We start from the raw sequence: 17,773 nt of genomic DNA on the forward strand, positions 1-17,773 counted from the left end.
CGGCTGGCCGGAGCTTCACAGTTTGGAGCCGCCGCGGGGGGTTTGGCACGTGGGGACGCGCGCGGCCCTGGCCGCGATGCCCTGAGGCGGCGGCGGCCGCGCGCCCCGAGCGCCGCGTCGCTCCGCCGGGAGCGCGGGAATGGCATGAGCTCATCCTTCAAAACAGCCCCGCGCGCGGAGCGTCGTCAGCGCGGGCCGCCGCGGCACCTCCGCGCTCGCCCCGTGGCGGCCGAGGCGGCTCGCGGCTCTTGCGTCACCGGCGCAGCTGGAAACGCGCGTTCCGGCGCCTTCCAGCGCGGCCTGGGGCTGCTGGGGTACTTTTGTCACAAACGTTGAAAAAGGGAGGTTTCTGAGAGAAATCCAGGGAAGCAACGCCCGCCACGACACCAGGTAGCAGATTGGGGCCTCCTCTTGAGAAGAAGTAGCCGCCTGGCCCAGCAGTCAGGGTCAACAGTCACATCTCAGAACGAGAAGCAAACAGAAGCACTTTATATTTTTCCTGCTGCTAAGTAAAATCCTGGTTAAATTAACATATCTTTTTTCCCCCCAAAAAAACCACAAAAACTTGGATTTTTTTTTTTTTTCCTATTGGAAAAGCAAAGCTAATAAAGCTTTTGATTCGCGCGGGTGTCTCCGTGGTCCCTGAGGAGCGTTTTCAGACCCACACGCTTTCCTCTCCCGCGAGGACCCCTCTGAGCAACCAGCTTTATGTAGTGGGTGGCCAGCCCGTGCCCTGGGTGGCCAGTCGGTGGCCCAGGGAGAGGAGAAGGCAGTTTGAGCTGGCCACTGCAAACGCCAACATGTGCAGGGTGGAACCAGCCCGGGGCTGCCGCTGCGCGAGCTGCTTTATGGGAACAAGATGCTGGGAAACTGGAGCAGCCTCTCCAAGGAGCCGCCTCCTGCTGCGCCGCGGCTCTTGCCCCTCCGCAGCAAACGAACCTGGTTGTGGAGGGGCTGGACACGCGGGAAGCGAACGCGAGACCCAGCTGCCTCCTCGCGCCCGTGCCCAGTGCCCGGCTGCTTCAGCTCCGCTTCCTCCGGTCCCCTCCGTACGCCTCCAAGCTGCAGCCTTGAAACCTCCTGGCAGCCTTCCCCGCGTGCCCCGGGGTACCTGTTGTTATCAGGGATCTCCTTCTGTATCCTTCTGTCGTGTAGCCGAAATTTGGCAATAGAGATCCGGCCTCCAAACAACTAGGAGAAATAAGTGCTTTCCAGCACGTGCAGTTGCTGCTCGTGGATTGTCAGGGATGCACCAGTTAGTGCTATTTGCTTTGTGTAAATCCTGGTTGGAGCAGGACTGGCACTCAGGTGTCTCAAGGAGAGATAGGAACCTGCCTGCCCAAAGGAACATTCATTTACTACAGAATGGATCTGCTCAAGTAGGAAGAGACAAGGAAAATCCATTCCAGAATAGCCTGTCCTTTGTGGCCAGAGCACTTACTGGAGAGTCCCACTTACTGGGACACCCTGATTCATTGTCTTTGCCAGGATCCACATACTGCCCAGCTAAGAACGCATTTCAAGTATTCCATTAACATTTGACTTAATGGGACAAATCATTTTCCTTTGAATTACAGGGGAATTTGATAAGAGATCTTACACAAATTTTAAAGCAATATTAAATAGTTTTGATAGCACAGAGAGAAGTAACAAGTGGAAGCTGGTGATGTGAAGAAACTTTGGGTGAGGTGCAAAACCACCCGTTCCTCTAGTATCTCATGAAGCACAAAACAGCAGATAGTGAAAAGGGTATTTTTCATGTGTGTTACTCGACTGAGCTGTCCAGGCGAAGGTAACAACAACAGTAATTTGTTGAAATAGAGGAGATAGGAAAATGTCCTGTCCAATTTTGAAAACATCCCAGAAATTAGTGAAATGGTTTGGCTGTCATAGCCAGAGATGATCTAACACAGCCATATGCTATTTGAGGGCTAGGGAAACGCTATATTTAGAAACGCAGCAGACAAAGCCAGAAGAGCAAATAGCTGCATCTTGACTTTCAGAACATCCGAGCCATCCCGCGTGCAGCTGCCGTGGCCGGTGCTGCAGATGCAGTGTTTGTGCACGTGGAGGCCTTGTCAGCGCTGCGAGCGGGATTGCTTCCTCAGAAGGCGAGATACACACGCGGTTTGCAAACGTTCCTTTAAGAGCTGAAATTAGGAAGCCTTGAATGCAAGGGTTCAGCAAGCACATGTGCAGACTTGGCTAAATAGATGTCTCAGTGAGCTCCTTCTGCCCTGCAGTATCACCCCTGATGAAGAGGTGTTGCCCTGTTAGGAGGTGAGGGGGGCGGAACGCAGGTCTTCCTCACTTGACTGAAGTAAAAACACTTTTCATTGACAGAATTTGAAAAACATGCAGCACAACCTGTTAGGCCTTTCTGTGAATTCTGCTGCACTCTGCAGCTGCATCTTGTTCTGGCTCATTCCATTTATGAAAGAAATTTGTACCTTCTTTAATGGTAGATAACATTGTCAGAAGATGAAGTGGCAGCTCAGGCTGCCGAGAACAACAAACAAACAAACAAACAAGGTCTGAAAACAGCTGAGGAACCCCCGGTATGAAATAACCAGTGACACACAGCAGCTCCTTACCCACACCTCTCCATACCGACTCGGTACCTAGGCACGGGACGGGCAGGATCCATCTCTTGGGGTGTTCCTGACTTAACCTGCGAGCTGCATCGTCCTGGGCCGTTGGTATCAGCTGCCACTAACTGCCACTAACAGCTGCCACTAACAATCAGTGCTCCCTTGTCCTCTCTGTACGGACCTTTCGCGGGAGCTGGGCACCTGGGAGCCCAGGGGAACCTTCTTGCCCCAACCTTTGACTCGCTTGTGGTTGAGGGGCTTCCTTTAGTGTCACACACACGCAGCAGCATAGATATCAACCTTTTCTGCTTTGAGTTTTATATTAAATATATAAGCTCAGAAAGAACATATTAAATCACTTTGAAATTTAACATGGAAAATAATTTTGTGCAATTCTTGTCCATTAGTTTGGATGAAGTACTTTTTCCACACAGTACATAAAGCACTGTCATGAATCTGGACATAATTTTCAGAAACCCCAAACCTGGTGAAACAAGCTTAGAAAACAGTTGGTAAAAGCACTGGAAGATGCTGTAAGATGTAGGGGGAAAGGTGGATGGTCCGAGCACATTCTCCAGAGAGACCAAAGAGGAATTTGTCTGTGCATACATGCAGACAGATAGTCTGAAGAGGACAAGGAGCAAGTATTCCTGTTGGTCAAGAGTCAGGCTGTTAATAGGTTTAAGCTGCAGAAGGCAAAACTCAGTCTAGAAATTAAGAAAATTATATAACTGGAGGAAAAGTTAGACAGTGAAAGCTATTGCCAAGACAGAGGTTGTGAAACTGGACATTTTCAAGGCTAGGCTAGACACCCATCCATCAGGGATGGCTTCGGAATAACTGAGTAAGTCCAGTGAACAATGCAAACAGCTTGACTAGATGACCCAGTAACAGTCCCTTCCAATCCAAATACATTTGAGAGACTTCTGAAATCTCCCAAAAACTGGCAACTTCTCTATTTTCAGCTTAGCAGAGATGTTGCCAGCTGCACCATCGGTACCTCGGGCTGAAGCCCGTGATGTACCAGATTGCAGCTGAATGCAGCACCTTTCCTAATACATTTTCTTTTCTTTGCCAGGTTCAACTTGTCCTTAATCCATGTGAAGACCTGTTGGAAACACATTCTAGAAACTCGAAGATTTTCCGTGTCCTAATAAATTCTGTGGTGTTCAAGAAGAGCCTGCCCAAATGAGCAAGACATCCCAGCAGAACACGGCGACAGATGCGAACGGGGTAAGCGTGATCCACAGCCAAGCACACGCCAGTGGTTTGCAGCAGGTTCCGCAGCTGGTGCCCGTGAGCCCCGGCGGCGGAGGCAAAGCTGTGCCTCCGAGCAAGCAGGGAAAGAAGAATTCCTTTGTGGATAGGAACAGCGATGAGTATCGCCAGCGCCGGGAGCGCAACAACATGGCAGTGAAAAAGAGCCGGTTAAAGAGCAAGCAGAAAGCACAAGACACGTTGCAGAGGGTCAACCAGCTCAAGGAAGAAAATGAACGGTTAGAGGCAAAAATTAAGCTCCTGACCAAGGAGCTGAGTGTACTGAAAGACTTGTTCCTGGAGCACGCGCACAATCTTGCAGACAATGTGCAACCTGTTGGCACTGAAACCACCACGACAAATCCAGAAAGCAGCGCACAGTAGACACGGTCATGAAACGAACTCCCGAGGTGCAGCCTGTCTGTGCTGCCCACGCAGTGACCGAGCAAAAACTGTTCTTCTAAGCGTTATTTTGTGGAGATTTTCTTTTTAGGTTTAACACTGAAGATTTGATACAACTAAAGCATAATTTTAGAGTACTTGTTTTAAAGTGTTAAATATTTTTCTTCTCTATAAGGTTTGGCTAATAAATGCAGATAATATAAATTCACAGTCAACAAGGAGCTTAATATTAGAGCAATAGCATTTCCACAGAAATGTTCACTTACCTTCTATTTTGCATAATGAGAGGAATCCAGCAGGATGGTTCACTATAGTATCAGTGATAATTGGATGAAATGTTATTTTAAGTACCTTTTAATGTATTTAAGCCTTTTTTTTTTTCCATTTCATATTACTGCAAAGGCCGTAGAATTTGCTTTCTTGTTTGGTGGACTACTATAAATCCGTAGAGCAAGCCCTGTAAAGCACCACTTAGGTCCTTCTTTGCCAGTTGTAGTTAACGGGGAGAGTGTAGTACTAGTGAGCTGGGATGCTTACGGATGTTTTCTAGAAAAATAGCAATACACTATGATGATGAGTATGCAGGCAGGTGGCCTCCCAACTGAGACAACAGTGTGAGGGGTCACGTGTGAGGGGTAAAATAGCACATGGAGAAAGCCCTTCAAGCATGGTTCACATAGTGACTCTGGGGCCTTGAGACAACATGATCTTGGTTTTCAGAAGATGTCAAAATGCTACCAAAAAGGCGTGCTCTGCAAGCCTGCACTCTTGCCAAGGTGCGGTGTCGAGGGGGACATGCAGCCTGGCGGAGCTGTGGAAGCGCCTGCTCCATCACACGGATGGGTCGCTGCTCACGGCACTCGTTGCTGTTCTCATGGCTGTTCACATTTGCAACAAAAATCTTACAGAAATCCAAAGTGATTCTAAAAGTAAATGGTCCCGCTCTGAATAACCAATTCAGCAGAATTTCTATAGCCATCATAGGGTTGTGTGAAGGAGTATCTTCAGTCTTGTCTTATTTTCATAGAATGTTTTCTATAGCAATTTTTAAATGCTAGTGGTAAGTCTTTGCCATGATCCATAATGCAGTGGTATGTAGTACACTGAGGATTTAAACAATTAAAGCAGGAAGTTTGATGTAACCTTAATTTATTTTCATTTTTAAATATTTCATTGATGATATGGTTGTGTTTCATTTAACCTGTGTGTCTGCCTAGTAGATTATTATACTGTCTTAATTTCCTTCCCACACTACCTTTTTCCATAGATTAATTTGTAGGATGCTTGTTGCATTGTATCTGTACTTAGGAAGAGAACTTGGATAATAGCTCTGTGAAGATGCTGTTAGAAAATAAAGCCTCCAAAAATTCATGTTGACTTTATATTTTTAATTCAAAGGTAGTTACACGTGGAAGACTCTTAGGGAGTGCTCTCGATTCTGGTAGCCTTACAAAGATGTGTTTTGGGGTTCTAGCTGCAGCTTAAGTAGCTAATAAGAGAAGCTAATAAAAACATTTTGCCTCTAAAATGCTGGCCTTATTTTTCCCATCCCTTTTCCCTTTCCCTCAAAGACAGGAGTATCTTCCTCAGATAGGCTACAGCTTTGGGACATCAGTGAGATGGTGTCCGTTCCTGTCCTCCCCTCAGGTTGTTACTCAGTGGAAAGTCAGACCCTTCCTACAGCTTGGGCTGAAGCCCCAACTTTGCGCACACACACACAGAGAAAAATTTAAGAGCTGCATCTGCCTCTCCTGGAAGGATATTGCACTGAAAAGGTTATGACAGGAGAAGATAAAAAAGCCAAAGAGAAAGGATGACCTGAAAACCTCTCATTTATTCTCCGTGCACCAACACTGGTGTTAAAGGCAGGAGCTCGGCTCATCCCTGCTCATTTCCCCAGTGACCTGGGGCTCTACAACTCTGCTCTCCTGTCCCTCACGTGATAGGTTAATGTCGGATGAGCTCCTGATAAGCAGGACCGAGGCTCCAACTCTATCTTTTTTTTCTGATTTTAGTGAAATGAACTATCTCCAGAGCAATGATTTCTCATACCTCGATTGGGAACAGAAGTCTTTCTGATGGAAATGTGAGAACTCCCGATGCTCCCGGAGGGCTAAACTTTCCACTTGTTACTCCTGACAGTATTGATTCCAATTCCCTCTCTCAAAAAAAGTCTCTGCCTGATGAGAAGTCACCTGTGTGCACAGTGCCCTGCTGCTGGGGAGGCACGTGGGCCTTGCCTGCAGCATGGAAGGTTCCTACCTGCTGCTCCAAGACTACAAGCGATGTTAAACCTGCCCTTGATGTTAAATCTGCCCTCGGCGGGAGGCAGGTTGCAGGGCAGGCAGGAACCTCTTGCTCTGCAGCCCCGGTGCAGACCCGTGGAGGGGCCGTTCTCCCTCCTGAGGGCAGCAGCAGCCTGGCTGCCTGCCGAGCACCTCAAAGCAGCAGCTCCTAGGCCAAGGATGGAGCAAGGCACCTGCATGAGAAGGAGGGCAAGCTGCACAGGGACTGCACCGGGTGCCCTCTGCTCCCTCCCAGTGCAGCAGTGCTGCTGCTGTATTGCTGTGCGCTCCGTAACGTCCGTGAGCGCTAGGAGGCTCTGCCTCGTTAATTATCCTGCCAGCGGCAGCAGCACAACCCGCGGATAAATCCGGAGAGCATCCGGCCCCAGGGAGCTGCAGCAAGTTAGAGGTATCGGTTCAGAAGCGATTTGGGCCTTTTTAAACACACAGCCCTGCTCAGCATAATGCTCTTTCTGTTATTTTGGTGCAACGCTATTTGAGTGTTTGCAGAGGAAGAGAAGGCATTTGGGAAAACATGGTACCCAGCAGCCTAAGAACACCTTTTGAAGCCAAAAAGAGTTTGTCATAACCTGTCTCCCCACACGTACACTTATATGTTTAAGTGCATTAAATATCATTTTGCCTTTTTTAAAGGTATGCTTTCCTACTGCCTGCCCTACAGATGCTAATTTAGAAAAAAATATTCTAATTCATTTTTTGCTTTAAGTGGATGAAAAATTATCATAATTATAGAACAGAGCTCTAGAAGGAAGGATAAATTTTATAGTCACTGGCCTGGATACGAAGGAGAAGCAGGAGACAGCGCAGCGTCCCGGGCTGCAACACGGCCCTTGGCAGGCCGGGGGCTCCTTGCCCGCCCGTTCTCCCTGCAGAGCGCCTCGCAGGCTGGGTTCGCTGCTACATGTCCAAGCAGAACCAGTTCTGCCTCCTGCCACTGCCACATTGCTCGACCTGTTCTGCAGCAGTGGAGACCAATATTTGCCAAGATTAATCATAGGCAGGGAAAGGCCCATTAACTAGACTTGGATTGCAGCTCAATTGAAACAATTCCAAGCTCCTTTTTTTTTTTTTTTTTTTTGAAAATCTGCGAGGTGTTACTTCAAAATAGTAACACTACTGAAGCAGAGCGAGCGCAGGATTCGGAGCGCCCAAGGCGGTGTGCGATGCCAAGGGTGCAAGGGAAGGCGGCCGAGGCCGCCAGCGCCGTCTTGCGCCGCACAAACCTCCAGACTGAGGAGGGCGATGAGCCCGGAGCAGCACCCAGGGGTTTCTGCGTCCACGGATCTGCAAGGAGGCCAGGGCCACCTGATGCCACAACAGGGAGCGTCGTGGGTGAAAGCTGCTCGCCTCTCAGCCTGCCCCAGCAGCCCTTCCTCCTCACTCAGGACTCCCCCACTTACCTCTTGCAAAGCACAGCCGTGAACTGCTACGGGGGAAAAAAGAAATAAATAGATCCATTTTTTAGTAAAGTGACCCCAAGCACACAGAATGAAGTCCCCTGTATCATTTCACAACGTTACTCTATACGTCCCCACTATGCGAAGTTTCCTGCTTGGCAGTGGGTCACTTAGTAGTTATAAATAACGAACCATATTCTGTTCTGTTCACACTGAGCACAGTTGTGATGCATTCATAAAGTAGGCAAAATTATTTTGATGCAGTTACAGCAACTAAGGCTATTTTATGATGCAATAAATGTATTTGTTCTCCTGCAGGCTGATGAACACTTACACTAAATACAGTAAAGAAAGGCTTCTCCTGGTAATTTCATTCTTGCATGAATGGAAAAATCATTCGGTGATCATTATTAATAGAGCGGTGCTTCCAAATAAAATTTATATGATTTAATTCTGCACCAGCTGACACTGGACAGTTCATAAAAACTCTCTCATTCTGCACAGCATATCCCACTAAAGGAACCTGAGCCCTGCACCAAAGATACTCTTTTCTTGCAATTTTTACAACTCTCCTGAACACCTAAGTAATCTACATTTTTAATGGAAAAGAAGATGCACAAATTGAATAGTCCGTGGGCTGTGTTTGAAGGATCAGCTACTCAGGGTAAAAAAAAGTGGCTAATGAAGGGTCAAAGTTTCCAGAGCACAAATTGGTAGAAAGGTCAGATAAAGAAGCAGGAATAGGGAGCGTAAGAGCATAGTGAACACAAAGTTGAAAGCACAAATGATGCCAAGGATAATTTTTAATAAATCTGATTCTGCTTACTCCATCAACATTGAAATAAGATCCACAAGGAAGGTATGCGTCATGATCGCCACTGAGAATAGCTGAGATTTTTACTTTCTTTTCTGTGATATTTGTGCTGAAGGATTTCTTGGATTGCTACCATTGTTGACAGCATTCAGATAATCCATTTGGTCTTTTAAAGTGTCCTTATCATCAAAATTTAGATTTTACTGGAAGAAAGATGAGCTGAGATTTGGGAGGAGTACAAGCCCCGCTGACAATGCAGCAGGGTTATTTAGCTGGCACTTCATAATATAAACTGCTGATTGCAAGTAGCAACATCTGCGTTACCTGGATATGCAGTGCCAAAGCCTTCTGCCTTCGTTTGTACCGAATGATTCACTCCAGCTAATAGCCTACCTGCTTCTCTTGATATTAAGAATTAGATGCACTTTATGTGCTGCTACGGTAAATTGGAACGATGACGGATTAGCGTGAGACACTAAGCACTGTCCTGACGTTTACTGCTTTTGGCTGGACCATCAGTCAAAGGACTTGGCACCGCTCCGGCCTTCTGCCATGAAAGCCTCTATCTCCTCCACGGTGCGCGGGACGCACGTCAGCAGCTCCATTCCTGTGGCCGTCACCGCGATGTCGTCCTCGATTCGGACCTGTCACAGAGAACACGCGGTGAGCGAGACATTCTGGCCGGCAGGTGCTGCCAAGCAGCCTTTTCCCTGGATTTGGCAGCAGCGTGGCCGGCGCGCAGCGCGCGAGGGGCAGCTCCGACTGCGGCGCCGGTGCCCGCGTGGAGCTGCAGGCTCTGCACTTACAAATCACATTCCCTTTCCTCTAAAGGCGATTAGCTGTCAATGTGGGAGCTGTGACACGACATAGCTTGTGGTGGGCAACCGAAACGCCAGATTTTGAGCTGATGAGAAAGCGCGAGGCAGGTCAGACATTCATTTTAAAATACAATCGCTATGTTTTCAATCACGCAAGAGAAAAGCCTATCCTCTCAGTTTTGCCAGCTCTCGTTCTGTTAAAATGAAAAGTATGTTCCATTTCTGTTTGACTCTAATCTCTCTTTACTAGTAAATGTGCCTACATAGTCATTTCCTGTTATCTTATCAGAAAAATGTTACTAAGTTGCTAAGCTGCAATAAAAGCAATTTTAGTAAGGTGTAAATCCAAGAGAACACAAACTCTAGGGACTCCCACCTTACAGTTGCTCTAATTGTTTCTGACCTCTTGACATTTTCAGCTAAAAATAAAGCTGGTTAACATTTGTATGTCTGATTGCAAAATAATCCATTTGTTCAAACAAAGTGAGTCACCCAGTCCTTATTAAACTGTTTAATGATGTCTTTGCCAGATTATTTCTTCTACATGGTATCAAGTTAAGTGTTTTATAAAGTAGAATTAAACAAACCCCTCAGAGTTCACGTGTTTGATTTGGACATGGGGGCACAGGTCCCTGCGCTCCAGTGGCTTTCGGCAGGTGGGTTTTGAGCCTCTGCTTTGAATTTGGCCACTGGAATGAGCAACAAGCCCGGGATTTACCGCTGCTGGAGCGCTGCAAAGAGTGTCATGGGTCTGAGCGCAGGGCCAAGCCCAGCCTCCCGAAAAGCCACTGGTGCCGGGGGGTCAGTGACAGCGAGGTGAGATGGGACCGACCAGTTACGGGGCTGCGAAGGTTGATTTGGGATGGAGCCCGGGAGCTGAGCGGGACGGAGCCGGCCTGGCCGGACTGCCCCGGCCGCCCTGCGCCCGCAGCCGCCGCGGGCAGCAGCTCCCCACGGGGCAGGGGATGCGGCTGCAGGCCCGTGGGGCCTCCCCGAGCCCTGCAGGGAACCCGGCTGTGCCGGGAACGGTGCTGGGATGTGGGGAGAGACTTGCTGCTCCTGGCGGCCTCTGCTGAACAGCAGAGCGAGTGCCACGGAAGGCAGGTTTTCCAGGAAGGGGAAGAGCTTTTGCCCATCTCATGGACAATCCTTAGGCTTCACGCTGAGCTCAAACTCGACAAACAAGATGACTCCTCAGGACCTGAAAACCTCCCCTCCAGGAGGCATTTGGTCTTTCTTGTCCGCTGTCCAAATGGACAAAAGATGCTGGCCCTGCCTGGCAGGGCTCGCTGGCGCGGGCTGCGGTCCCCGGCGGGGACGGCTCTTACGAAACTGGCACTCGGAGCTGTCCCTGCTCTCGGGCTGTGCTCAGCACTGCTCCTTCCAGCGCTCCGCAAAGGGGCTGCAGCCGGCGCAGCTGAAGGCAACAGCGGAGAGGGGTGCGAGGCCTCCGGCCGCTTTTGGGGTCTCTGCAAACACCCTGGGGGTGACTCTGCTTTTCCTGCAGCACCGGGCCGGGCAGGGCAGCCCTGTCCTGCGCTGCCCGTCTCTTATCAAGGGCAGTGTTCGGATCTCTCAGGATACTGGGGCTTGCACAAGGGCTGAGCGGCGGCCCGGCCGGGGCCAGGGCACATCCCGGGACAGCGCCGGGTTAAACGGCCCCGCTCCCATCCGCCTCGCATCCAGCCTCGCACTTTGTCCTCGCTGACGGATGCAGTCATGCTCCCCAGGGCCGCCTCAGCTCTCTTCCAAGAGATGGGGGTTGTAGTGCTCATTCATTTCTTTCTGACGATGATTTATACGTAAAAAGCTTTGGAGAGCCGAGAAACAGCGTTGTCCAATTAAGCAGTCCAGATTAGCGTTGTGACAGATCCCAGATGTGATCAGAAAAGACCACTGGGGACACGACTCCGCTGGTCATTTCTTGAGCGTGGCTGGGAAAGCAGAAGACCCGCTGGGGCAACGATGTGAGGATGTGGTCCACATGTGCCACGGTACAACAGAAATGAGCCCATGTGTGTCCATCTGCTTGAAGGACTCGGGAAGCAGCTGCCACCTGCCAGGTCCTGTGTCCCACCAGACACTGTGCACAGCCACCAACAGTGCCTGGGCCGCACGGGGAGCCCCTTCTCCCTTATCCCATCCTGCCACTTTCCTCTTTCCTCGTCCAGCAGGAAGTCCTCATGTCAGGCACACTTTATTTCCAGGGTCCACATATAAACATTTATAAAAGAGGATCCAGATTTGTAGGCTGAGGCCATTAGATGAACTGATATGGCTGGAAGCAGCAGCTTGAGACACCCAATCCCTTCATGAAAGCTCAGAAAGCAGCAACGAGCTACCAGCTAAACGCAGGCTGGAAATAACCGCTCTTAGTTTAACCTAACTATGTTTATTAGACAGTTCATGAAGAAATGGCTAAGGGAGGCTTATAAGAAATAAGAGATATTTTGGAGTTGCCTGCAACTATCACTCCTCTTGCAGCAACTTCAAAGAAAGTTATACATTTCATCCTGACAACTGCTTTTCTGTAAGAACTTTTCCAAAATATGCTTCGAGTAGCATTAATACTGCTGTCTAAAATGAAATTGTTAGAAAGCAGATGAGCGCTATTATGCTTATTGCCTAGTAAACCACTTCACAACACTCATTCTCCACAAGGTCTGGAAACAGAGCTCAGCCTAACGCAAAATGCAACACGAATGAAGACAACCGTGTGGCTCTGCGAGCCAAAGGTAGAGACAATCCCCTCATAGCTGCAAAGCGGAAATATTTTCTGCCTCTTACTTGGTTTCTCTTTTGTTCCTGAATAAAGAGAGCCCTATTGTTTTTAATAAACATATGATCCTAGTATCACAGTATAATAGCATCGAATGGCAGCAGTGAGCGGGCAGCAGCAAAGGAAACCTTGGGTTCTGGCTCGTTCTTCCTTCCCTTGCAGCTTTCACCACCTCCTCACAGCTAGCACGGAGCAGCATAGGTTATAATACATGGCTACGGACACTCTTTTTTTGGCACAAATATTTCTGTGAAATTCATCAGCGAATTCACTGAAATCTGCTGTGGGGACAGTCTTACTCAGAACTATGGTGGTGCTACCTTGTTAAGCTAAATTCATTTTTGAAGTGAATTAAACTAAAGCAAATTAAGAGCACTTTAATTAGTGCTGAGCTCTGCAGAGGGAAAAGGAGTATTTATTTCCATTTTTAGAATAGTTTTTTTCTTTTAAACTTAAATCCCATGAAGTAAGATTAGACATGACATTAGTGAGCTCTTCAGCTAGAACTGATACCATTACTAACACTTCTACAGCCATTATGTGATAGTGGAAATACTGGTCTATGATTTTTTAAAACCATGTGGAAGTTTTCTGAAGTATCCTTGAGAGATATAATCATCAAATCTAGATAAATTTAAAGGAACCAGAATGCAGATAGCTAAGCACTATGAACAGTACAAATGACATTTTCTATTTAACCAGGATGAAGTTAAAGCCATGAAGATGGTCAAATACATTTTGGTCACATTGTAACTCAGCTTTTTTTTGGTAGAATTCAGATGTGCTTCAGTTTCAGACTTAGGTTCTAGGCTTTTCCTGGACAAGATCAAGCGACAACATCTGGCTCAGAGTGTGCACGTATTATTATTTTTCTTCTAAGCAAAATGTATTGTTCACAGGGGGATCAGAGATTTGGATTTTTGCTCAATCCTTTTTGGGCAGCTCCCCCTTACAGCAAAATTTGTTGGCCAGCTCTCCTTGCAAGTCATCCTTACAGGAAGCTAAGCAAAAAACACAAGGGAAAGTTGGACATGGTAGGAACCCTCTGAAACAAAAATGCCTGATACTGCAGCTCCTTCCCAACACGGAGCTCGCAGGCTCCTGCTCCGCTTGCTCCCCAGGATCGGGGCTGGCAGCCTTGATAACAAAAGGACAGATAACGGCCCGAGCCTCGGTGCTGAATTAAACCCCGCAGAGGGCAAAGTCCCTGGTCTCTCGACAAGACTGAGCTGGCGGATCTGGCAATGGGGGCCTTGCCCTCGCTGGTCCAGAGCAACGAGTTAGTTGGTGGGAGCATCAAATTCCTGATGAGAGACTTTTCTTACCAGAAAGTTCCCACTGTTGCCAGTAGCAGCTCGCTGTGTTGGGCGTGAGCAGAGGAGCCAGGTAAAGGACGGGGCATCCCAGCCGCCTGCGTTATCTCCCTGGCGCGTGAATCCGGAAGCCTGGAGAGCATCGCGGCACCCTCTGGATGCCGGCACCAGGAAAACCCAAAGCTGCTGGAGGCTGCCAAGCACTCGGCTCTGGTGCTGGCTTTGAAGGGGAAGATGCGGGGGACGGGGCTGCTGTCCGGACACAGCAGGTTTCTGAGCGGGAGTGACCGCTCGGGCTGCCCTTGGGAAGCGGCCACTTGGCTCCTCTCCGGAGGTGCCTGGAGCAGAGGCCTCACAAGGAGCACGGGTCCTGCCTTGGCAAAGCAGGGAGGGCGTCGCACCCCCAGGCAGGACTCCATCAAAACAACCATTCCTGCTGTGCTCCAATGCCACCATGCCCTGAGCAACACGAGGCAAGGGCGCCTGCCAGGAAGCTGCCTCTGGAATACCAGTCTCAAGCTCCAATTTCACAACACGCTTTTGCACACCGACAAAACAACTACCCGGCATGTAACAGTACGCTGTTGATAGAAGATATTTCAGTCAATGGAAAAACACGTATCTTTCGTTAATTAGATAAGCCACGTTTAAAATTGCATTTAAAACAACCAAATCCATATTGCTTGCAGGTCAAAGGGCCCAAGGTGCTATTTCAGACACAGGCTTACGGGCACCACTCACAAACCTTAAAGTATTCCCTCCCAAGCAGGCAGCAAGGACACGGCAGCAGCAAAGCCGCTTCAGTGGAGCGCGCAGGCGAGGGCTACTCACCCCGCCGAAGCCCCTGAAGCGCCGCAGGACGTCGCGGTTGATGAAGCAGGACTGCGCGGGGTCGCGCAGGGCCTGCTCCAGCAGCGGCTCGATGAAGTAGATGCCCGGCTCCACGGTGAGCACCATGCCCGCCTGCAGCGTCCGCGCCGTGCGCAGGCTCCGCAGCCCCGGCGCCTCGAGGCGCTCGACGCCCTGCAAGACACACACGGGTGAGGAGGGCAGGAACCCCGGCCCTCCCTCGCAGCCCTCCCGCGCCGACGGCTCCGCAAGGTGCCCAGGACCCAAACCTGACTGCAGCTGGGCTACTGTGACCCCCCTGGCCACAGCTGGGCTACCGTGACCCCCCTCTCATCACTCTTATTTAGCTTCCACATACCGCAATTACTGCCTTTAAACATGACTACCAACCTGCTCTTGCACTGTAGAAATACAGAGATACTTAGTCCTGTCACTCTTTACCATGTAAGAGGCATTTCTTTAGAGAGGCAGAAAAAACACCAACTTTCTTCTTCCTTTTTTTTTTTTTTTTTTCCCTGTAGCCTGCCTTTCAAAGTCCCCAGTCTAATATTCTAAGGGACCTGCAAGTCTTCAAATGCAGCCTCTGCATCACGTCTGAAACAGCCAAACTATGCAGTGGAGAACAGCTTCTCCACAGATATGCAAATGTTTATTCTCACTGCGTGTTATTAAACTCGCACATTTAGGATCTTGATTCAGGAGCAATGAGTCTACACATGACCTCATAAAAGCAGCCCATTTAGAAGTAAACTTTTGTCAGATTCAGACTTTCAGGCAACATGGTGCTGACTGATATTATTAAAAACTAAGTCAAAACAAGTCCCAACTAGCAAAACATTCTCTTCTTCCCAAAAGCTGGTAAAGTAAAATGATATATGAGGACATGTTTAGTCAAGGCATTAGAAACACTGCAAAGACTAGTTCAGGATATTAATTTTCTTCCCCCCCAAATGTGCCAGGTATTGCAACATCTGAATAAATATATCTTAATCCCATTAGCTTTTAGAAAATCCTTTGCAACTGTAGCATAATTTCATCAACAAAACACGATGACCAGTAAACAGAGCAGGGCCGCCAGGCTGTGAGCGTGTCCACACGCTTCGCTGCGTGCACGGAAACCCTTCCGCGCAGCCAGCGAGTGAAAGGCCAGCAGGTTGGCAAGATCGAGATCATTTCCCGAAAACACTGGTCTCCAGGAGGCCCTCGGGCCCAAAGACACGGTTATTTTCCTTGCCCACGGGAGAGGGACTCCTTTCAGAAACCCAGAACCGTGGCTGGGCCCGGGGGGAGGACACGCTTCAGCCGTGCTTCACTTCTCACCACATCGTTCCCTGCCCAAAGCGTGCACAAGCCCACGGCAGTATTTGCTCCGGAGCTTGCTGCAGGGAGGAGAAAACGCGCTTCACTTGTGATTGCAAGTGCTTGCTTTGCTCTAGCTCAGGTATCCTGGTTTCTTTGTTATCCCCCAGGGAGCTTCTTCTGCCTCCATGCATGACACCCCACGGCAGCCAAGGGTTTTGGAGTTAACCAGCTGGGATGTTTGCAGCTCTAGGTGCCCTCCCAAAGCAGGCCAGTGGGATCCACCAGCTGTTCTCTGACAGTCTGCATTGTATATTTGATGCATTTTATTCATGCATTTGGTCTGTTTTTTTTCCACAGGATTACAAGATTATTCTTTATACCACACTAAAACTGGAGAGCACAATTTTGTCTTACTGAAGGCAAGAAACAAGAATGCTCTGATATTAACCAAGGCACTTTGCATTCATATTCTTATCAAAAATGAAAGGGAATCAATATATTCCTACACTTGAAACAATAACTGCGCTGAAATGGAGCAATTTTTCTTTTTGCTGCTGCCCCATGGGGTTTGGCATCTCCCACATTCATTGTAATGCGTAAAGGAAATGAGGGCATCCAATCTTGTGGATTAATCTCTCCATGAGCTGTAAACAATTAGATTAGTGTCTGGACCTTTCTGGTGCGGTGCCAAGTATCTATCGGCTGCTTTACAACAGGCCACCCCTGCGTGGCTTTCAAGCCCGCTCGCGCTCCGGGCTGCGGTGCGGCAGACGCGGGAAGGGCGAGCGCAGAGCGGGGCAGCCCGGGCAGGCGCCGCGGCGGGCAGCGCTGCCCCAGACCTGCACTGCTTGCTCGTGCTGGAACCGGCGCCGTTTCACAGCCGCTGTGATGAGCAAGCCCCGTGCATCTCCGTACGGCCCTAACGGGCGCACACGTGTTTGCCTGGGCTGCTCGCAGTCCGATTCGGTGCTTCGTCAACAGCACGGGGAAGAACTCGGGGAGTCACCTCTGGAAACCTCCTTCAACAGCCTGGTCTCCATCTGCAGCCAGAGATGAAGGGCAGGGGCTCCAGGGCACCCAAATATCCCACCTCCCCCCAAATTAGGATTTTAATCCCTCTGGAAGCAGTTTAGATACAAGCAGTTTCTGACACTGCCTCAGGCCTGGCTCGGCTCTAGGTTGTCTCAACACTGGTTTCACCTCCAAGCTTCTGCCTTTAGGGATGCTGACATCCCTATGGAAATGGTAGTGGCTGCATTTCCTGCAAACCGGTGTGTTTAGAGACACCAAGGTAACAGAGCTCTGCGTTTCGCTGCCTTGGCGGGGCTGGCAGGGCGCAGCCTGCGCGGGCCGAGGCCACGCTCTGCTTTGCAGGGAGGCAACGGCCCTAGGAGCAAGGCCTCGACTCCAGCAACAGCTGCCACACTGCTCTGTAGTTAGATAAACAGTAAAAATTTGCACACTGGAGCAGCAGTTCATGGCTATAATTGTCATATCCTGGAGGTCTGGCCACGGATGGGGACCCTCTTGCACTCAGTGGCATACAAACATAAGCTGGAGCTTTGCCTCAGAAAAGAGTAATCTAGAAAGCATTATCACCTGGACACCTACTAAGAGACTCCCAGTGATATTTTGGAGGAATTACTGTTCAAGGAGCTGCTTGTTTTCCTGTATATTGCAGCAGCAACCTGTATGCAAAAGGGTTTTCTACGCCTGGTTAGATTTGGAGGTTCTGCTCCCATGTTCAAGCCGAGCCGCTCGTGCAGGAAGCCCAGATGTACGACACTGTCATTTGTGACTGTACTGCTGCCAAGAACATCAGCCTCCAATTAATGGTTCATGTAAGGTAACACAAAACAGCATGTCTAGGCAATAAGGACTGTCAAGGGAACAAGAGAATTATTATGTAAACTGATTTCATTACTATGTAAGCAAAATAAAAGTT

General features: G+C 49.1%; 2 protein-coding genes across 2 annotated transcripts in view; one reads left to right on the top strand and one right to left on the bottom strand.

Annotated features, from left to right (window-relative positions):
• Positions 1 to 3,655: 3,655 nt before the first annotated feature.
• Positions 3,656 to 4,494, top strand: CEBPG (CCAAT enhancer binding protein gamma). Its single transcript, XM_026036573.1, has one exon. The coding sequence runs from the start codon at positions 3,780 to 3,782 to the stop codon at positions 4,230 to 4,232; it is 453 nt and encodes a 150-aa protein (XP_025892358.1). The 5' UTR covers positions 3,656 to 3,779; the 3' UTR covers positions 4,233 to 4,494.
• A 4,253-nt stretch (positions 4,495 to 8,747) lies between these two features.
• PEPD (peptidase D) overlaps positions 8,748 to 17,773 on the bottom strand; it is a 97,073-nt gene continuing 88,047 nt past the window's right edge. The window contains exons 14-15 of the mRNA XM_026036543.1: positions 14,509 to 14,700; positions 8,748 to 9,411 (exon numbers count right to left, since the gene is read on the bottom strand). Of these exons, the coding sequence (XP_025892328.1) occupies positions 9,283 to 9,411; positions 14,509 to 14,700 (321 nt within the window). The 3' untranslated portion in view covers positions 8,748 to 9,282. The remainder of the gene's footprint in view (positions 9,412 to 14,508; positions 14,701 to 17,773) is intronic.

This window comes from Nothoprocta perdicaria, unplaced genomic scaffold (assembly GCF_003342845.1).
Source record: "Nothoprocta perdicaria isolate Ctin4 unplaced genomic scaffold, notPer1 scaffold_18, whole genome shotgun sequence".
Taxonomy (NCBI): Eukaryota; Metazoa; Chordata; class Aves; order Tinamiformes; family Tinamidae; genus Nothoprocta; species Nothoprocta perdicaria.